Source organism: Podarcis filfolensis, assembly GCF_964270895.1.
Source record: "Podarcis filfolensis genome assembly, chromosome: Z".
In the NCBI taxonomy this organism is placed as follows: Eukaryota; Metazoa; Chordata; class Lepidosauria; order Squamata; family Lacertidae; genus Podarcis; species Podarcis filfolensis.
In genome coordinates, this window is record NC_139617.1 from 38147075 (window position 1) to 38168491 (window position 21417).

Below are 21417 nucleotides of genomic sequence, written 5' to 3' on the forward strand. Positions count from 1 at the left end.
TCATTTGTAACCCAATAGATCCTGAGAGCTGTCAACCAATTCTGTCAAGACCAGATAACTACAATGCACTCTATATGGGGCTTCCCTCATGTTTCATCCAGAAACTGCAGTCATTAAAGTATCTTTTACACTGGTACCTCGGGTTACAGACGCTTCAGGTTACAGACGCTTCAGGTTACAGACTCCGCTAACCCAGAAATATTACCTCAGGTTAAGAACTTTGCTTCAGGAGAACAGAAATTGCAGGGGAGCAGCGCAGCAGCAGCAGCGGGAGGCCCCATTAGCTAAAGTGGTGCTTCAGGTTAAGAACAGTTTCAGGTTAAGAACGGACCTCCAGAACAAATTAAGTTCTTAACCCGAGGTACCACTGTAGTTGACTCCTCTCTTTGGATTAATCTGTATTTGTGCTGCTTTTGTCTGGAATTCTGTTGTTTTTGTTGTAATTTTATATTTATTAAGCAGTTGTTGTGTAACCCACATGGGGACCACATGGTGGAGGGCAGGTAAAAAATGTTGGTCTGTATCTAATGTTAGCTATACACAGAGCATAGACCCATTGTAATTAATGGACAGGCCCATTGATTTCAGTAGGCCTGCTCTCAGTTGGATGCAACTCCTTGTAAGGCATTTTAAATAAACAGATATAAATAAGAAATATTTTATATAAATATACATGATACACCTTATAAACATATTAATAGCAGCCTGGCCACCAGCAATCCCACATATCTGAAGCAAGAGGAAGTAAAGGCTTGTGTGATGAAATGGGAAGAGATCGGCACATGCTCAGAAACGCTCTCACGTGGCCCTCTTTCTTTAAAAAAAAAATAAGCGGGGAGAAAAGTATGCTGCACCTTAGAATGAACTGAGGAGAAAGAATATGCAATTTAAAAGTGTGCAGCGGCGGGGTGGTTTTACCGTGAAGCGCTGTCCGCTTGCACAGTAGCCACGCTGAGGGCGGAGCTGCTGGTCGTCTAGCAACGGACCCGGGGGCGGGGCGTCGGTTTTTTTTTTATCTCACTCCTCTCCCTCGGCCTGCATCCATGGGGCCGGAGCCGGGCTCGCGGACGGCGCTGCTGGAGCTGAAGCCTGGAGGAAACCCGGAGGAAGGCAACTGGTGCGTTCTCGAGGCGGGGCATCAGTGCACGTGGGATGCAATTTGAGGGAGTTGACGTGCAAAGAGAAACAGGGTGCGGGGAGGTCGGTTCTGAACTGAGGCATGGGCCCCCTGGATCCGCTTCAGCCTACCTGGAAGGGGTAGCCATCGATCAGGGAGTTCTCTCTCCTGTGCCCTCCAGCAGAGGGGAATAGCCTTTCAAAGGGAGTATTAACTTGCGGAAGATGACGTGCAATATGCAGTCAAACTCTGCTTGCGGCCAGAGGCTTAAATTAATAATAGCCCTTCCTTTACAAGATTCTGCCTCCGATATTTACTCCTGCCTCCGATTTTATAGCGGATTTCTTGCGCGCCATTCATTTCTGCTGTTGCTTTCCTAGGTTGAATTTTAGACCGTAGGCTCCGCGAGGCAGGGCCCTGATCTCCTGCAGCCCTGTCAAATGGTCTGCACGCATCAGTGAGAATTCTTGCATTACTGTACTAATGAAAATACATAAGTAAATACTTAAAGAAAGAATTACAGTATTGTGTTTTGTAAAAAAATCCAATAAAAAGGGGAATACAACACCTACAATGTTCTAATGCTGCTTTTGACAGGTTTTTATATTAATTGTATTGCCATGTTTATTTTATAGCCCATCTTTTATTCAAAGCTGCTCATGGTAGCCCTTATAGTTCTCTTTCTTCCCGCTTTATGCTCAAAACAACCCTGTGAGGTAGGTTAGGCTGAGAGTGAAGGGGCTGACTCTAGGACACCCAGTGAGCGTCATGGCTAAGTGCAGACTTGGATTTTTGTTTCCCAGACCCCTAGTCCAACACTCTAACACCACACTTACTGTACATTTTGAATTGTAGTGTGGGGTATGGATCTTGTTTATCGCTGTAGGGGGTGGCGACTTTGGTAATTTATTTATTGGTAGTATTACCTTATGATTGTGTTGTGGCTCTTTCTTTTGAAATATGCAAACCTCAGTTAAAAACTAAATTTTAAAAATGTTGTGCACATCAACCTCCCCCAACCCTGGTGCCCTCCAGATGGTTTAAAGAACAATTCTCGTTATCCTCAAAAGAACATGACTGTACATCATGTTGCAGAAATCTGGTGTACCAGGGGGTGAGGATGCTATCCTGTATATTACTGTGTATTGTTTATTCGTTTGCCTATTATATTTATATCCCAGCTTTCTCCCAAGTTGGGATTCAAGGTTTTGAAGCAGCATTATAAAGTACAAAGTAATAAAAACAAACTAGTTAGGAACAATAGTTTAAAATACATCAGAACACATTTGGAACCAGTAATTGAAATCCTGTTTGTCTTGACAGCAGCCCAGTAGTCAGCATCGCCTGTACCTTAAGTTCCCAAAGGCCTGTCTGAACAGGAAGGCCTTAGCCTGCTGGTGGAAGGATAACAAGGAGGGAGCTCATCTAACCTCTCTTGTGAGGGAATCCTATCTAGGGGAGCAGCCACAGAAGGGGCTCTCTCTCCTCTCACCACCTAATGGGCTTCTGGTGTTGATGGGACAGAGAGAAGACAGTCTTTGCCAAGAAGGTGCATTTCAGATCTTCTGGATGACAACAACCCTGTTGGCTGGAGCTGATGGGAGTTGTAGTCCCAAATACCTGGAGGGCATCCATTTGGCAAACGCTGCATAGCATCTTCTGGTATGTGATCTCATGTAGGTAAAACAGCCCCACCCACAACAGGCTTGGAAGAGCTTGAAGTTTTTCAAAAGTTTAAAACTAACTTTTTTTGGTGGGGGAGTGATTGGACCCAGAGAGGGCAAAACAGCTCACTTAGGGTGAAATGTACACACTGAGCAAGGAATAATGACTGGCTTCTGAGAAGCAGGGAAGAGAAAATTTGGTGGTGGAATGGAGTATCCTGGAAGAGAGGCTGTCTGGCAGAGTCCATACTGCAACAGTTTGTTTCACTCTTGTATGAATAATAAGATTGGGGTATTCACAGAATTTTGCACATACGCCCTCAATAATCCATAGAACAGCCCAGCAAGGTTACCCAGCCTTGTTTTATCCCCATGTTGTAGATGGAGAGGCTGAGAGTGACTTCCCTGACACTCTCTGACTGAGTTCATAGCCCAGGGTTACCCTGGTTCCCCGCTCATCCTAGTAGCTGCTACACCATTTATGCATGTTTGTTCGGTGGTGTTTACTCCTGGGTAAGTGTTCATAGATAGCACTGCAGGCTTAAAGAGACACACTTCATCTTCTGCTCCACATGGAACAGCAGCCTTGCTGAGATCCCTTTTGCTTATTTCTCCATGCCAGGTATGCCCTTCTCCTACCTGGGGACAGTCCCTGTGCCCGTGTGGGGCAGAACTCCTTGTACCTACCTCCTGCAGAGCCAGGCAGCAGGAAAGGGAAAGTCATCCTTGTTGGGGGAGCAGACCCGAGTGGCAGTTTTGCCGACTCCTACGTCATGGATCTTGGTAAGGGCTAGAGTGTCATTAGAGCAGGAAGGAAGCAATTCAGCTTCTCAAGCAAACTGCTTTTGTTTTTTGTTTGTAAAAAAAAAACAAGTTCCTGGTCCTCATGGCTGCAATGCAGTAATTTTAGACCCTGGATTCATGGGGTTCTTTCTCCTTCTTTAGATGACGATCTGTATTTCTTCACCAGGTTTCCAAATGTGGTAAATCTGCTCCACTTCCCAGTGGGGAGGAGTTACGGTGGAGCGTGTGGCCACCCACTCCCCACCGGGGGCAGGGGACTTTGTCTCCCGTTGTGCCTGGGGGGATCCCGGCCACGTCAGAGCCCGGCCAGCCAATCCGCTGGCCGGTGGGGTGTGGCCGGGGACAGTTTAAACTGAGGAGTGAGCCGGAGGACTTCCTCTTGCATGGACAGGGCTCCCCCTACTGGTGGTTTACCCTTACTGGACTTCCTGCACAGCGGGCAGGAGTCAGATATAGTCAGGTCCCATCAATGCCTAAGCCAATACCTCTCACATTCTGTAATTCAATAACGTTGTGGCCAAATTTGCCCAATAACATAAACTTAATATCTGTGTCCTTGTGTGAGTTATTTTCCAACGAGGGGGTGGCTGCAGGGTCTCGACACTCAAAGGAGCCCTGTGGCATTTTGGTGCCCTGGACTTCTTCCAAAAAGCTCTGCCCTGATGGTGCCATTGCCATAGGGGCCAAACTTGGCTCACCAGTCCACTCCATTTGGCCCACTAGGCCATTTTGGGAAAGTCCTGCCCATCTACCCTTTAGGTAAAGGTAAAGGGACCCCTGACCATTAGGTCCAGTCGTGACCGAATCTGGGGTTGCAGTGCTCATCTCACTTTATTGGCCGAGGGAGCCGGCGTACAGCTTCCAGGTCATGTGACCAGCATGACTAAGCCACTTCTAGCGAACCAGAGCAGCGCACGGAAACGCCGTTTACCTTCCCGCCGGAGCGGTACCTATTTATCTACTTGCACTTTGACGTGCTTTCGAACTGCTAGGTTGGCAGGAGCAGGGACCAAGCAACGGGAGCTCACCCCGTCGCGGGGATTCGAACCGCCGACCTTCTGATCGGCAAGTTCTAGGCTCTGTGGTTTAACCCACAGCGCCACCCGCGTCCCACCCTTTACCTGATAGCAATTGCAGAGAGTACTGCTGCTTTTAGGTCCTGCTTGTGGGCTTTTCATTGGGGCATCTGGCTGGCCCCTGAGCAGGGGCACACTTTGGTAATCTTTGGTAATAAGGTGCGCTGAGTTATGACAAAATTTGGCACACCGAAATGGACCATCTGAATTTGGCTCTCCCTTTTTTGGTGCCCTATGTATGGAAAGCACCTACACTGCCCGAAATCAGGCACTGCTGTGAGAACAGGATGCTGGACTAGATGAGCCCCCTTTGGCCTGATCCCACTACCAGCTCTTACGTGTCTTTCTGGCTCCCAGATGCACACTGCTGGACGGCACCTGCCTGGCGGGGTCTCTTGCCGCGGTATGAGCATGCCACCTTCATTCCCACAAGCTGGCCCACGAGCCTCTGGGTGTTTGGAGGAGCCAGTGAAACTGGGAACAGGAATTGTGTGCAAGTTCTGGACCTCCGTGAGTATTAGTTCTTTCCTTTTCATTTTATTTCTTCTTGGAGTATTTTTTTTTTTAAGATTTCAAACATGCAGCTGTCCAGTTTCTAAATTTATTCATATCCAATATTTGCATCCCACTATCCCACCAAGGAGCTCAGAGCAGCAAATATAGCTCTCCTGAGAATGGTTATCCTTACAACAACCCATTGAGGTAGGTTAAGCTAGGAGAGAGTGATTGGTCCAAGTTCACTTGGCCTTAGTCAGGGGGTTGAAGCCTAGTTTCTCAGGACTTAGTCCAACAATCTTACCACTACACCACACTGCCTATCTGTTAGATGATGAAAATAACAATAAAACTTATTTCAGAGTGGTAGCTGGGTTATTGTACTGCAGCAAAAACAACAGTGTCTTGTGTCACCGTCTATATCTAATAAATTTATTATGGCATCAGCCTATGCACACTACAGTCTGGCTTCTTTAGATGTATGAAGTATTATCCTGAGTTACTGCACTGGTGGCTCAGAAGGTGGAATTGTGAGATCAGAAGGAAGTAATATGTAGAGCTGGTGATAATTGTGTTTTAACAGTGGCCATTGACATACACACAAAATAGTTGTTTATAACATCCTAACATCCAAGCCGTTGGTCAGCAAACTGGCACATGTAATTTGATTTAAAACCCGCAAAATGTTTCAATTCAGTCCCTAACTTACAGCACTAAATCTCTTGAGGAACTACAGTTCAGTAGTTTCAAGTTTTAGTTTCTCTTTGACATTCCTTTGAATCAAAGTACCATTAAATTAGCCTTGCATTTAAGCACTTGCCTGATAACCAAAGGGACTAGGAATTCCATTTCTTTCTTCCACATGTGACATGTAATTTGCACCCACCCTCATTTTCTGTGCCTATAACTTACTTGTGTGCAATCCCCAATTTTTCAATATTGTAGCTTAGCTTACAAATATTTTTGTTTTCCATGTTAGAAGCTGGAACGTGGATGAGCCCTAAGGTGAGCGGCACTCCACCATCCCCTCGGACTTATCATACATCCTCAGCAGTGATTGGGGACCGTTTATATGTATTTGGAGGAGGTGATAAAGGGGTGGATCCAGTCAAAGACCAGCAGCTTCACATCTTTGACTCTGGTAAGCTTCCTCTGCTCCTGTGCAGATATTTCCCAAACCAAATGTTTAGCTGATTCCCCTGGGCCTGGCAGCAGATGGAGCAAAGTAGGAGTTGAATCCTGTTAGTCCTACTTAGAGAAAACCCGTTGAAATGGATAAACATGACTAATGTAGGCCTTTTAACCCTGTGTGTGGGAAGCAGGGAGCAAGGCCCTTGAGGTAGCTGTTGCTTCATCTTAATACATTTCTCTCTTGCCACTTGTAGCCACTCTGACATGGCTGCAACCAGAAGTTCGGGGCGACCCTCCTGCTCCTCGACATGGCCATGCCGTGGTGGCTGTCGAGAACAGGCTCTACATACATGGCGGATTGGCTGGTGATACCTTTTTTGATGATCTCTTCTGCTTTGATACAAGTAAGTACTCAGTGGTGCAAACTTTGTGGAAAGGGATTCTTATCTTCCCACCTTGCCTTAAAAAAACAACCCATAGATCTTTAGCTTTTAGAAGCCACACATTATAAAACCTTAAAGGCTAAGAATGTGGGAAATACCGGTACTGTAGTAACCTGCAGGCTGTGTTACTACAGAATTGTGGTACAGCCTTAAGAGGTAGTATGGGGTAGTGGGTAGTGTTTGACATGATCCAGGAAGACGAGGAATCAGATCCCCACACAGATCTCTCTGGGTGACCTTAGGTTAGGCATAATCTCTCAGTCTAACCTACTGTGCAGGGTTGTGAGGATACAAGGGAGGAAAGGGGAGGATAACCGTGTATGCTGCCATAAGTTCCTTTATGGAAAGGCAGACATTAATGTGGAAAATAAATTCTAAATACCATTTAGCCTTCCTTTGATTCCTATTTTACAGGCATTTCCCATCTGTTTAAGCCACCGCCCCCAATCTTTGCTGTCATTAACAGCTAGAAACTTAACACTGAAGTAACTGTCCCAAACTCTTTACCAAATTCATTTTCCTGTTGCAGAATCGCTGAATGTGCATGCAGCCCTCTTATGTGTGTTTCAAGCTCAATTTGCTTAAGCTTTGCACCTGATGAGCACTGATGTGGATTGGTTTAATGTGCTTGCAGCTGAAATGAAGTGGGAGACCCTGTCAGCTACTGGATCTGTACCAGCAGGGCGGGCAGCCCACTCAGCAGTTGTGTTTCAGGGCCATTTGTATATATTTGGTGGAATGGACCCAACAGGAGCACTGGACACAATGTATAAATATCACATAGGTGGGTGTTTCTTATGATATCTTTGCTTAGCTTCCATTGGAAACATTATACTGGGGAGTCCTCTTTGTGTATGTGCCATTGCCAGCAATTTTGAGATGGCAGCCCCAGCCATGTAACCTCCCCACATGACAACCTTATCTGAAGCTAGTAGTGGCTGAAGCTGATGGGAGCTGTAATCCAAACAGAGAGTGCTTATGTGGCCTCTGATTATGCAGTGTGACCCCCCCCCCCGCCCCCGATTATAAACACTGTCACCACATACTAAAGGGAGTGGGAGTAGTAGATCGGAGGTCGTGCTCACCTGTTGCATGAAAAAGGTCCCAGGCTCAGTCCCTTGAGTCTGCAATTTTTAACAAGATGGAGGAGGAGCATCAGGGAACAAGGGATATTGAAACAGATTTGCTTGCAACCCTGGAAAGTTGTGGTCAATTCAGAGTAAGCACACCTGGGCTCCGTGTGCAAAAGAAATCTGATATGGAATAAGGCAGCTTCATGTTTATCAAAAGCATCTATAGCTCAGTGAAAGAGGTGTTTTGCATGCAGAAAGGTCCCAGGTTTAATCCCAAATATTCTCCAGTTAAAAGCATCTTTTGCAGCAGGTGATGGGAAAGGGGCTTCTCTCTCTCCTATCTCACTAGTGGAAACCTTGAGGAGCTGCTCTCAGTGTTAGGCAGCAGTGGGCTAGATCAGGAATAATAGTACGAAATTTATTATTTTTACCCAACCCATCTGAACTTGTGGCTCTGCAATATGTTGCTGAACCCTCGCCCTTGGCCATGCCGGTTGGAGCTGATGGAAGTTAGGAATCCAACAGCATCTGGCAGGCCATGAGTTTCTTACTCTTGGTCTAGATAGGAATAGTTTGAAAGGTGCCTAAGAGCCGCTCAGTGTTTCAGTGTTCCATAACACCCACAAGAGCCCTTCTGGTCTAAATAGCCCCACATACTGTTCTCAGTCAGGAGCCTGCAAGCAGGAATTGTGCGAAACTGCAGTCTCCCCTTTTTGATTCCAAACAACTGGTTTCCCATATCCTCCAAAAATCTTTCTTTGCTGCTTTTAAAACCATACAGCTGGCAGCCGTCACTATTCACATGTATGTCACTTAAAATGTTAAGAGGTAAAAGAGATCCCCAATATTTCCACCCCCTGTAGAAGCTTCAGGTCTAATTTTCCAGCTCTCTTCAAGATTGACAAATAATGTTTTAATTTACAAGATTCCCCCCCCCCCTTTTTGCATAGTTTTCTATTTATTTTTATCTGCAGAAAAGGGACATTGGACAAAGTTGGAGTTTAAAACTCCTGTGCCTTCTGCTCGTCTGGACCAGTCTATGTGTGTGGTTCCATGGAAAGTGTCTTCCAGTGAGGACAGCAACAGGAAGGAAGGAGCTGGAGGCTCTAACGGAGACAATCTATCTCAAGGCTGCCCAGATGAACACTTGTGCTTAGTGTTTGGTGGAATGGATATTAAAGGGGAAATCTACAAAGACAGTGCTGTAACTCTTCTTAAGTAAAATGTTTTAAATAAATGTTTAATAATCTAAATCTGCCTCCCTCCATGAAATGCAAGACAATCCACATTTTGTGCCGGAGGACTACAAATTAAGTGTGTGCGCATATTTCTGCCTCTTGAAAGTTTCAGCGTGTCCAGTGGCTGGAATGGCTGGGAAAGGAAGGGGAGTGTTTAATAAAATACAAGTGAGTTGCCCTCCTTTAATCAAATTTGGGTGGTTGACTGCTTCATATTACTACCATGGAAGTGAAATAAGACCCTCAGAAAATGAAATGTGTAGTTTCTACAGGCACTGAACCCCAAATGGTGCTCTCTTGCCAACAATGGGATGAATCAGGATGTGTAAGAAGAAGCTAATAAGAATTAGTGCTTGAGGGTTCAGGATTGGACAATTTCCCATATAACAGATTTACTGCACTGAAACAGTTCAGTACAGATAGGAAAGTACCATTAACTCCTAAGGGCACACAGCTTTTGCCAACAATGGGTAGCAGATTGTAATTAACACAGGTTATTGGCCAAGTGGTTTCATTGCATTAGCTTATGTTGATTAAAGAGCCAGACAGCTTGAAAATTAAATAAGCAACACATCATGGCTCTCAGAGTTAGTTATGGTTAACTAAAATAGTAGATGGGCTGCTTCTTGTGTGATCAAGCAAACAAACTGCAGAGTTGAGCAGCTGATAAAGCTAGGGATTAAGTTGTCCAAAATCATCTCCCTTGTGTGCTTGGTCCAGCCCTTAGCTTCTCTCTTGTATATTTCTGGGCCTGAAATTCCTTAAATTATTCAGAGATCCAGCTTGAGGTATTCTGACCTGGCACAATAATGCATACTTACTCATTTACACATCACTTTTCATCTAAAAACAAAAAATGTAAACATTAAGGACCACTAGATGACCCTGAGGGCATCTTGCAACTGTACAATTCTGATTCTAATGTTTCTGTGGCTTGTCCACATACGCCAAGTCATCACCCAATGGCCTACTACCACCTAGCAGACATGCATGGGAATAATTCTTCGTCCAATTGTATTCTGCTCTGAGGAAGGTGGTGTCTGAGGGGGTCAGACCAAGAAGCATGCAGACAGAACTATAGCTCTGGTCCTGGTATGTTCTTAGTTCCTATAAGCATTTGTGTTACAAAGATCAAATAGACCCAGATCCAGTGTAAGTAACAAATTTATTGTTGTCACTTGTGGAGGGTAGAAAAGTTCTCCACATAACACACACAACCCAACTTGTTAAATAGAATGGTTTCAATACTTCACCCGCTCCCCGTGTCAGGTTACCCACCCCCCTGCTGGACATTTATCAACTGCTAATGAAAAGCAGTATACAGCCACTTTTGGGCTAGCATTTCCAACTCCACCCAATGTGAAGATTCAGATCACATTCCAAATCTAGAGTTCAAATAGTTTAAACAAAAGTTCAAAGTCCAATATTTACAGCATCAACATCTAGGAAATTGATGTCTACAATTCATCCTTGTCTCCTCCTGCTGCTTCTTCCTCGGTAGGGGGTGGACCTGCGCTACCATACAACTTGCCCACAATTGGTTGCACCACCTCTTCCAGTTCCTTCTTTTGGGCTTTGAATTCCTCGATGTCACTATCTTGGTGACTCTCTAGCCACTCAATCTTTTCCTCTACAGCCTTCTCTATTGTTTCTTTGTCTTCAGATGACAACTTGCCACCGAGCTTCTCCTTATCTCCAATCTGATTTTTCAGTGAGTAGGCATAACTTTCCAGCTCATTCCTAGCATCAATCCGCTCTTTCAGCTTTTTGTCTTCCTCAGCAAACTTCTCTGCATCATTGACCATCCTCTCAATTTCTTCTGGAGTAAGACGATTCTGGTCATTGGTGATGGTGATCTTATTTTTGTTGCCTGTGCCCTTGTCCTCAGCCGTAACACGAAGGATTCCGTTCACATCTATTTCAAAGGTAACTTCAATCTGAGGGACGCCACGGGGAGCAGGAGGGATTCCAGTCAGATCGAAAGTTCCCAAGAGATGATTATCCTTTGTAAGAGGACGTTCTCCTACAGGGGGAAAATTTCATTTCACATGAAATCACTCAGATTATACTCTGGTAATCATGCAAGTACAAGATTATCATTTTTTTAAAGGCATCTCACTTGTGTGTCTATTAATAATCAACAGCTAGTGATACTCAAAGCATGTTAAGGAACCTCACAAATGTGGAAACATGCATTGCAAAATTAAGCTGTGTTGGAGTCACCTTTTACTCTTTACTGCCCAGAAGACAAAAAACTCTAAAAGTTTCCAAACCAAATGATGTTGGTCGACCACTTACCTTCATAAACCTTAATTGTCACAGTTGGCTGGTTATCTGAAGCTGTGGAGAAGATCTGTGATTTCTTGGTGGGGACAACAGTGTTCCTTGGGATAAGTTTGGTCATTACTCCACCAACAGTCTCAATGCCCAAGGTCAGAGGACACACGTCAAGCAGCACCAGATCCCCTAAGAATGAAAAGTAGGTTATAAGCGATGAAGCATCACCATAATTTATCTAGCTGTAGTGACAAACTTGACAGCCAGCAAAGACAAAGATCTTCCATTCCAAACAGTTATGAGGCTGACTGGAAGCTTTTCACTTGTACAGGCTACTCTGCCCAACACCTCATGCAACATTTAAGTCACTCAGACTTACCAGTATCTTGATCCCCAGAGAGTACACCAGCCTGCACAGCAGCACCATAAGCTACAGCTTCATCAGGATTGATTCCACGAGAGGGTTCCTTGCCATTGAAAAATTCTTTCACAAGCTGCTGTATCTTGGGGATGCGAGTAGAGCCACCAACAAGCACAATTTCATCAATGTCAGACTTCTTTAGGTCTGCATCCTCTAGGACTTTCTGGACAGGTTTCATGGTGGAACGGAAGAGATCCTACAAGCAGAATTTAAAATCACTTAATTGATGTGGAAAGGCAATCACAGAAAAAGGCCACAAGATGATACAGTCACCAAATTATCAGATACACCGCCCCCCCAAGATGCCCATGTATGATGCTATTTGAGATCAGATGGGCCTACTCTTAATATCTCATTTTTCTTTAACAGGAGAATCTACAAAGATCAGTCATTGCTATCTTTTAGAGGGCAAGCAATTTTGACTCAAGCCATTGGGGAACCAATTTATTCTCTGCTGTTGGTGCAGTTTGACCAGCAGAGTGTCTTGGGAGTGGCACCACCTTATTTTTCCCTTATAACTTGGGAGTTTCACACAGGAGGGCACCACCTTATTTTTCCCATGACGCGCATGTACTACATGTTATTACGTTACTATAATCTTACTTCTCTCCCAATTTTATGTTTTGTGAACAGCAATTGCTCCAAATAGTAGAGCCATTTTATTAGAAACAACCTATTTTAAAATTAAAGATACCTACCATGTTCAGTTCTTCAAATTTTGCTCTTGTCAAGGTTTCAGAGAAGTCTTCTCCTTCAAAGAAGGATTCAATCTCAATTCTAGATTGGTGTTGAGAAGAAAGCGCTCTTTTGGCCTTTTCAACTTCTCGACGAAGCTTCTGAACAGCTCTGTTGTCCTTCCGAACATCCTTTCCAGTTTTCTTCTTGTAGAGCTTGATGAAGTGTTCCATTACACGCTGGTCAAAGTCTTCCCCACCCAGGTGAGTGTCTCCATTGGTTGCCACAACTTCAAAGACACCATTATCAATTGTGAGGAGGGAGACATCAAAGGTTCCACCACCCAAGTCAAAGACAAGGATGTTCTTCTCGCCCTCCCTCTTGTCTAGGCCATAAGCAATAGCAGCAGCAGTCCTGTAAGAAAGAGCAACTTGTTAGTTTGGTAAATGTGAGAAAAGCCCACACAAACTCCAAATACTGGCAGAAGACTATTAAAACCCTACTTACGGCTCATTGATTATTCTCATGACATTCAGCCCTGCAATAGTACCAGCATCCTTTGTAGCCTGACGCTGGGCATCGTTGAAGTAAGCTGGCACAGTGACAACAGCATGGGTGACCTAGAGAAGAATGAGAGTAATTCTGATTGCCATTTCCAAATTAACATCTAATAAAGGGGTTTTTTGGGGGGTGGGGAGCCCGATTGTCTAGAATGCACCTTTCAAGACTATTTAGAGGAGTGGATTGCCTGTTGCCCTCTAGATGCTGCAGGGCTCTCATCAGCCCCATCCAGCATTGTCAACTGTCAGGGATATTGGAAATTGGAATTAAAACACATCCAGAAGGCTACAGATTGGCCTTCTCAGCTTGGAGAACAATTCTACCACCCCCATCCATTTTATGTCCTGGGGAACCAAAAAAGCAGGCAGCCAGGCCTGTTAGGAGGCATCAAAGCTCAGTGGCAGAGCACTTACATTGTAAGTAGAATATTACATGTTCAAGCCAGTTTAGAATGATCTCTAGACCAGAAAGGCATCGAGACCTGCTGCTAACTAGAGTAAGCAGTAAAAGATTAGACCAACCACTGGCCAATCTCCATACATGGTAGATTCACGAAGGCTCCCCTCAGTGCCTATTCTTTTTGCTTGTGTGCTCCAGCGGAAACATCATCTTACCTTCTTTCCCAAGTAGGCCTCAGCAGTCTCCTTCATTTTAGTCAGAACCATTGCTGAAATTTCTTCTGGGGCAAAGGTCTTCATTTGGCCACCTCCAATATCAACCTGAATATGGGGCTTCGACTTCTTTTCAATGACCTGTAAAGACAAGTACAAGTGGACATGGTTACAAACCAAAAGCACACCATCTACAATATTAATATTGTGGTGGACTTAAAGAGGTTCCATTGAAGAAGTGGCAGGACCAAACAACCTGCCCATCGGGTTGCCAGATGCAGAATGACCCATGCTTGGATGCTGGTATCTTAAGCAGAGTGAAAGCAGTGCCATAAGTTGTGTGGACTGGAAAAACACTTCATACATTGCTTAGTAACCTAGTGTCTCTAAGACAGTGCTATGATTGGGGACACGCTGGGTTCAAATTTCACACCAAAAGGTGTTCAATGTACTTTATATATACCATAACATAAAAGGCACAAAATGAGTACCTTGAAAGGTAGATATTTTATATCCTGCTGCACAGAAGGATCATTCCATGTTCTACCAATGAGGCGTTTGGCATCAAATACAGTATTCTCAGGGTTTGAAGTCAGCTGGTTCTTTGCTGCATCACCTATAAGACGTTCCCCCTCTGGTGTGAAGGCCACATAGGAGGGTGTGATTCTGTTACCCTGGTCATTAGCAATTATCTCCACACGCCCATTCTTGAAAACACCAACACTGTAAAAGACAATGGAAGTTACTTTTTAAAATATATGTATTATTTAAAACCTTCTGGGTGGTTCACAAAATATAATACACCTAAGATACAGTACATTAAAATGCATTAACACAACCAAGAAAAAATGAACACCAACAAAAAAAAACCCCAGAATTCACATAAAACCAACAGCAAACAGGGGAAAATCAAGCACATCAAGCCAAAAATCTGAGACCTGTGAAGAGGTGCAACAAGTAAGCTAGTTGTATCCTCTGGGCTAAACAGGTTAATACTAATGTTTCTGGCCAGTACTCAAGCTTTTAGCTGTAAGACTACAGTGGTGCCTCGCAAGACGAAATTAATTCGTTCCGCAAGTTTTTTCTTCTTGCGAAGCACGGTTTCCCATAGGAATGCATTGAAAATCAATTAATGCGTTCCTATGGAGACCGCTTGCCAGGCTGGCGGTGCGGAGAAGGGCTTTTCTCCCCACCGCAAGCCTTCAGGACAGGTTCGGGAACAGAGGGGAAGGCTCCTCTGTTCCCGGGGCTTGCGGTGGGAGGAGGGTTTTTCCTCCCCACCGCCAACATTCAGAACAGCATTCTGAATGTTGGCGGTGGGAAGGAAAACCCTCCTCCCACCGCAAGTCTTCAGGACAGCCATCCGAAGGCTGGCGCGGGGAGAAGGTCTCTCCGCCCCACCGCCAGCCTTCGGAGGAGCCTTCCGAAGGCTGGCGGCGGGAGGAGGTCTCTCCGCCCCACCGCCAGCCTTCGGAGCAGCCTTCCAAAGGCTGCCGGTGGGAGGAGGTCTCTCCGCCCCACCGCCAGCCTTCGGAGGAGGTCCGAGGACAGTGGGGAAGACGCGCTGCGCTTCCCCGCTGTCCTGGAGATTTCCCTATGGGCTTTCGTCTTGCGAAGGAAGCCCATAGGGAAATTCGTTTTGCGAAGCGCCTCCAAAATGGAAAACCCTTTCGTCTAGCGGGTTTTTCGTCTTGTGGGGCACCACTGTACACTGAATCAAAATAGTTTGAGCTGAATAGCTATCATATTGTTACTCCCCTCACTTGTACCAAGTGCATTAAAATAGTAGTACAGTACAATTAATTTGGATACACTAGTGCAGAATGACGGTTCACAACACTGCATCAAATCTTGGCCATATTTTGGTGCAGTGGCCATAACCTATTCAAGACACCCAGAAGCCACTCAATCAAATAGGCACCCTTCTTTTACTTACCAGGAATATGTGGTTCCCAGATCAATGCCAACCACAGTCCCCACATCTTCCTTTTTGTCGTCGTCATCAGCAGCAAATACACTGCCAATGAGCAACAGGCAGACAAGCGCATACTTCATTTTGCCCTTGTACCAAGTATTCACAATCAGGGAGAAAAAAACCCTGTAATAAGTAAAATCAATCATCAGTGGCAATACTATGAGCAAAAAGACAATACCATGATGCCCATTTAACAGAAATGGGGGCAGATTTACAGAGTAAGCATTACTGGTCCCACATATCATTAGCAAAGGCTGGGCGGGCCAATCAGGACTAGAGGCTACCAAGACCCACAGCCTGCAAACATGAAGGCAGCTCAAAGAAAACACCCTAAATCCTATACAAAGGAAACTTTTCTGTTCGAGGAAAAGGCAGCCAAGGGGTTAAGAAAATATGTAGTTGTCATGATACTTAAACATGAATGTGAACCCACACACTGTGCTAAATTCTACAGACATTCATTGAGAAAAATCATGTGGAAAGGCAGTGTGTAAAAGCTGCAAAACGTAACACATCAAAAAAGGGCTACCAACCTCTTAACTTTAGTTCAGACAATCCCAACATTAAAGGCAAAGAGTAAATTGGTAATCCAGTGCTAGAGATAGCCTGCTCCCCCCTCCCAATTTTGGTATACGGAACCATTGTAAAACGAGTAGCAGCCTCAAATCAAATAATTAACATTGTTCACTACAACCACAGCTGTTTTGCCTTCACCCATTCTCATAAGAAAACCATCGTAAAAAGTGGGAGAAGGGAGTAGTCGCTGTACTCACCACCAGAAACCCAGCCGTTACTATTTACCCCAAACCGGTAAAGGTTATCAATATACAAAACAAACACCATACAGAGACGTCTAGCAAGTCCTGCTTTTTGCATAAATCCCCTCTCCCCGATAAGGAGCAAGGGGAACGAAAAAGAATACCCCGCACAAACCTCTGTTCCTATTCTGCGATATTAACCCCTTTTATTCATTCATGCATGCCAAATACTGTAACCATTGCAATCGCCACCCCATCACGACCAAGGGAATATGGAACTGGCAGGAAATGGGAATAAAAATGGCGCGCTTTGGACCGTGAGCCGCAATAGGATTTTTCTCAATGGGAACCTGGATAACTGAGAACGAAGTGGCATTTTGAGGGCAAGGGGGACCCCACAAGGCCCGATAGATTTGGAGATGCCGCCCTCCCCTTCTCGTTAGGCCCTGGCCCCCGCCTCCTCCTCCGCTGAAGCACTAGGCCACCCCGAGCCTTACCTGTATTAGGTAACAGGACCTCGCGGTCGCCTCACGCTCTATCCGACGAACGCAACGATCTGAGTTGTGATTTTCTCACTCAAAGATCACGGTCTGGCCCAGATGTCCCCCGCGGCTCTTATATATCTTCCCGTGGCCTTGCGTGGAGTCGTACTATTGGCCCATTTTCTCTCGCTGGAGCCTCCCGATTGGTCGCTTGCCACCAAGCTGGCCGGAGCCGATAGGTCCGCTCCGTTTGTGACGTCAGGCCCCCGTCGCGCACCGCTCCGTCAGGCTTGGTTGTGTCGCTTTCCCTCCCCACCCCTTCTCTTTCCTCTCGGCGTCCTCGAGCCTCATTGGGCCGTCCTACCGGTGTTGCAGTCCAATCAAGGGCTGCTGCATGAGCCAAGCGGAGCGAGCTCATTGGCTGGAATTGGGCGTCATGATGAAAAATCTCTAGGCAGGAAGGGTTGGCTCTTTCTGGAAGTTTCTATGGTTACGAGGCCTAGCAGCCTGTTATAGGCGGGGGCAGAAAAAGGCATGGGTTGCTGTGCCTATGGCTGCCACAATGTCTCCGCAGGCAGTACTGAAGGCTGCTTTGCGCCGGTTAAAGTGTCAGACTAGGACTCGGGGAGATGCTGGCCTGCTATATTCTGTAGGCCACGCAGCTAACTGGCCGAGGATAGACCTGTCATTCTGCTTCAGCCTAGCCTACCTCACAGGGTTATTGTGAGGGTAAAACGTTGGAACCTCGTTTTCATCCCTTGAGTTTCCCAGACAAAATATGGAGTATATAATTAAGCAGACATACTGTGTTATATGGTGTCATAACACAGTTCTTTCCATGTAGGAGAAAATGAGGAGCCTAAATACAGACTCTTTCTTCAGCCCGATTCACGGGTAGTTAATGGTACTAGTGAGACAGCAGATTTGCCCTACAACAATACTAGCACCATCCCCTTGTAATGTGAGGGTACACCAACAGACTGCTGCTGTTTTTTGGTGGGATCCAGCCACGTGATTGTAGATTCAGGTTCCGCAATCAACAGTGATTGGGAGGCCTCCAGCAACAGTTGCAGTATTTGGGACTTTCTGATTAGGGAAAAGGCCAGGAAGAGGTGATACATTTATGTTGTACGTGTGAAGGAAAAACTTAAAAACTTAAACTCGTAGTAGCAGAGTTTCCAAAAATAGACCAGAGGCAATATTTTATCCAGTACAGCTTTACTTGTGCTGAAGGGAAATGAGCATAATGGTCACAAGTCCAAATACTGTACATTCAGGATTGGCACAGTCCATAAAAATCCAGTTGCAGCACTTACAAAAACTTATAAACTTAAGACTAAACCTTAACACTAAGCATTCTATGTACAGAACACAACACCAGAAGGAAGAGAGAGAGAAAGTATAGTCAGCATGCCCTTAATTGGAAGAAGTAAGAGTATTAGTTTCATGGAGGAAAAGGCTATCCATGGCTACTGGCCGTGATAGGCATTCTCTGCCTCTAGTTCTTAATTCCAGTTGCTGGAAACTGCAGAAAGGGAGAGTGCTCCTGTGCTCAGGTCCTTTCCCATTGAGGCATCTGGTTGGCCACTGTGAGAAGAGGGCGCTGGACTAAATTAGCCACTTGCCTGATCTAGCAAGGCCTCCCAAAGGAAAGATTCTGCCACGTTTTGGAAAATAATTGCAAAAAGATGGAGAGACTCCCCAATTGAAATCGAATACTCTATACCTGTTGGAGCATGGGAGGCCTATTTCCTCTCATTATATTCATCAAATCAACTGGTCCCAGTTCTGCTTCCTGCTTCAAGTGAATTTGGCAAGGAATGGCCCCCTGTAACCACAGAAGAAATTACTGGCCTTACTCAATCTCTTAAATCAGGGAAAGCCCCGGGTGCTGACAATATCCCACCAGAAATTCTTAAGGCAAATGTTGAATGGTGGGCCCCTGTGCTAGCTGCCTTGTTCACTAGTATAAATCAAGCGGCTATTATCCCCGAGGACTGGGGTTTAGCCATCATCATTCCAATATTCAAGAAAGGAAACAGAACTGAGCCAGCTAACTACAGACCAATCAGTCTATTAAGTATTATTAGCAAACTGTACGCTGCTCATTTATGTGATAAATTAGTGGAGTGGATGGAAAGAGAGCATATTCTATCAGAAGCTCAAGCTGGGTTTAGAGCAAAGCGTTCAACTATAGACCAGGCCCTTATCCTTCAACACCGGGCAGACAAATACTCTAGAAAAGGGGGGTCTTTATATGCAGCTTTTGTGGATTTTAAATCGGCTTTTGATCTAATACCAAGGGACAGACTCTGGGAAAAGCTTGGCGCTACAAACATAGATAAACGCTTATTACGCCTTATCCGTGGTCTATACGAAAACACCAGGGTGAGGGTAAGATGCGATCGGTCAGGCCATCTAACTAAAGAAATTCAAATGCATTATGGGGTTAAACAAGGATGTGTCCTCGCGCCAACGTTATTTAATTTTTATATCAACTCTCTAGCAGTAAATATGGCGAAAGAAAATGCCCACCCTCCCAATCTGGCAGGTATGCCCCTCCCGGTGCTTCTGTATGCGGACGACGCAGTCCTACTCTCCTTTTCCTGCGTTGGCTTGAGGAAGCTTTTGAGATCACTTGCTGACTATTGTCAAGCGGAACAACTATCAATAAATTACAGCAAATCTAAAATTATGGTGTTTTCAAAAAAAAGAAGGAAACACAAATGGAGAATTAATGGTCAACCTATTGACCAGGTAGCAACTTTCAAATACCTGGGAATAACTTTTCAGGAAAGGGTCTCGTGGCACCAACAGATGAAAAACGCCAATGCAGGAAGGGCCAATAAAGCCCTTACAAGATTTTTTCACGGGAAAGGGGGTAAATACGTTCCGGCGGCCTCCCAGGTTTTTGCTGCAAAAATACTCCCACAGCTCACTTATGGATCCCAGGTTTGCAGTTTTAAAAATTTTGCGCCTATGGAGGCATTTCAAACAAAATTCTATCGGTGTTTATTGGGGATCCCCCCCTGTGTATCTAATATAGCTGTCCGCTTAGAAGTTGGACAACCACCCGTTAACGCGCGGTTGTGGATTCTAAAGATACACTACTGGTTAAAACTTATTTTTTCCCCGGCCGGTTTGGCTCCTTTAACACTCTTAGACACCTTTCATTCTACCTGGAAAGCTTCCCTGTTTGAAAAGATAAGAAGCTTGGGATTCTCCCCGCAGATCTTGATAGCGGCAGGATATGAGAGAGCCAGAAGTCAAGTGCTTCAACGCATTAGGGACATAGAGCTGCAATGTCATATGGGCAAAATGGATAAACATGCCACAATTAGAGACTTTGGGAGAGGGTTCTCACCCGCAAATTATCTGGCTGATTTACAAATACCTAAGTACAGACACTCCTTTACCCTGGCCAGATTTAACGTTCTGCCCTCTGCCCTGCTGCTAGGCAGATATGAGGGCAAACCATATGAGTCACGTGTTTGTCCATGTGGCTCATCGGAAGTGGAAACAAGTCTGCATGTATTGCTGCACTGTAGTTACTACGAGGATCTACGCCTGACCTTTATTGCCCCAGTTCTACAAAAGCTTAAAAATGAACCAGAACTCCAACGTATGAGAGCCTTGGTAGAAGATAAGGTTCCTGAAATTACGATCAATGTTGCCAAATTCTGTGTAGCCGCTATTAGGCGCAGGAAACAAGAGCTTTCCAATGCCAATGTGCAGGCGAAGGCAAATACTTAATTTTATTTATGCTGTCTAATTTTAAATTGCTGTTATGGCCTAATCTGTATTGAAATTGTCCTTTGTTTTTTCCGGTGTTATGCTTTGCTGACTAGCTGTACGAGTTAATCTGGTCTGTGACCGTTTAATAAAATTTGATTTGATTTGATCTAGCAAGCTCTTCTTATGTTCTTACTTTTCACCAGAATACTGCAAACAAACCTGTTCCCCATCCCACCCAAAATGGACTTACTGCAATAAGAAAAGTGACAAGAAAATTAAATGGAAAGTGGGGGCTTACACTTGCTTGACTCAGTGTTGCTTAATGTCCCTGCAAATAAATCAAAATGCATGCTAAATAAATAGCCTATGTCAGGCATAGGCAAACTTGGCCCTCCAGATGTTTTGAGAATACAACTCCCATCATCCCTAGTTAACAGGACCAGTGGTCAGGGATGGTGGGAATTGTAGTCGCAAAACATCTGGAGGACCAAGTTTGCCTATGCCTGGCCTGGGTTGTCTAACCTTCCTGCAAACTTCCAAATCAATGTGAGTTCTCAATTAACAGGTTGTCTGAAAGTGGCATAACTGTTCATGAGAATGGCAGCCTCATAAAAACAGTGCAATAGCTTGAAGGTATAAGGTGTTGGGAAATATTCAAAATTGCATAAGCTTTCGTGACTAGGGAAAAAAATCAACTTGCAATTTCCCCCTTAGTCACAGGTGTAGCAACTCCAGTTCTAGGCGTGCCCCTGCTTCTGACATTAATTAATGCAAAGGAAAAACTCTTTTCAAACCATTATATCAAGTACTAGCTTGCCAGGGTCCATATCTGCTGGCAACAAATAAACTCTTTTGATGGGTAAGATAATCTTTCTTCTTTA

At 44.9% G+C, this 21417-nt stretch overlaps 2 protein-coding genes and 1 long non-coding RNA gene across 4 annotated transcripts; 2 read left to right on the plus strand and 1 right to left on the minus strand.

Moving 5' to 3' along the window:
* Positions 1–809: 809 nt before the first annotated feature.
* On the plus strand, positions 810–9056 carry RABEPK (Rab9 effector protein with kelch motifs). Of its 2 annotated transcripts, XM_083597062.1 has the most exons (8): positions 810–1117; positions 3163–3294; positions 3404–3564; positions 5019–5171; positions 6136–6297; positions 6542–6691; positions 7365–7514; positions 8778–9056. In XM_083597062.1, exons 2-8 carry the CDS (start codon positions 3263–3265, stop codon positions 9023–9025), a joined length of 1056 nt encoding a protein of 351 aa, XP_083453188.1. In that variant the 5' UTR covers positions 810–1117; positions 3163–3262; the 3' UTR covers positions 9026–9056. The 2 variants fall into 2 exon arrangements, with proteins under 2 accessions (XP_083453188.1, XP_083453187.1); XM_083597061.1 differs by lacking the exon at positions 3163–3294.
* Positions 9057–10187: 1131 nt separating this feature from the next.
* Positions 10188–15658, minus strand: HSPA5 (heat shock protein family A (Hsp70) member 5). Its single transcript, XM_083596977.1, has 8 exons — positions 15523–15658; positions 14078–14309; positions 13590–13727; positions 12922–13034; positions 12438–12828; positions 11698–11935; positions 11340–11507; positions 10188–11064 (listed from the first exon to the last, which is right to left on the minus strand). Exons 1-8 carry the CDS (start codon positions 15639–15641, stop codon positions 10499–10501), a joined length of 1965 nt encoding a protein of 654 aa, XP_083453103.1. The 5' UTR covers positions 15642–15658; the 3' UTR covers positions 10188–10498.
* Positions 15606–17682, plus strand: LOC310754796. Its single transcript, XR_014544026.1, has 2 exons — positions 15606–15693; positions 16826–17682. It is a non-coding gene; the product is annotated as an uncharacterized lncRNA (long non-coding RNA).
* The last annotated feature ends 3735 nt before the right edge of the window (positions 17683–21417 follow it).

Bases quoted from the DNA above. Each gene is read 5' to 3' on its own strand.
- HSPA5 (XM_083596977.1), bottom strand. From the start codon at position 15,641: ATGAAGTATGCGCTTGTCTGCCTGTTGCTCATTGGCAGTGTATTTGCT. The intron at 12,829-12,921 runs GTAAGTAGGGTT...TCTTTCTTACAG, and splicing joins ATGAGAATAATCAATGAGCC to GACTGCTGCTGCTATTGCTT. The intron at 11,936-12,437 runs GTAGGTATCTTT...TTCTGCTTGTAG, and splicing joins AATTTGAAGAACTGAACATG to GATCTCTTCCGTTCCACCAT.
- RABEPK (XM_083597061.1), top strand. From the start codon at position 1,044: ATGGGGCCGGAGCCGGGCTCGCGGACGGCGCTGCTGGAGCTGAAGCCT. The intron at 6,692-7,364 runs GTAAGTACTCAG...ATGTGCTTGCAG, and splicing joins TCTCTTCTGCTTTGATACAA to CTGAAATGAAGTGGGAGACC. The intron at 7,515-8,777 runs GTGGGTGTTTCT...TTTTATCTGCAG, and splicing joins AATGTATAAATATCACATAG to AAAAGGGACATTGGACAAAG.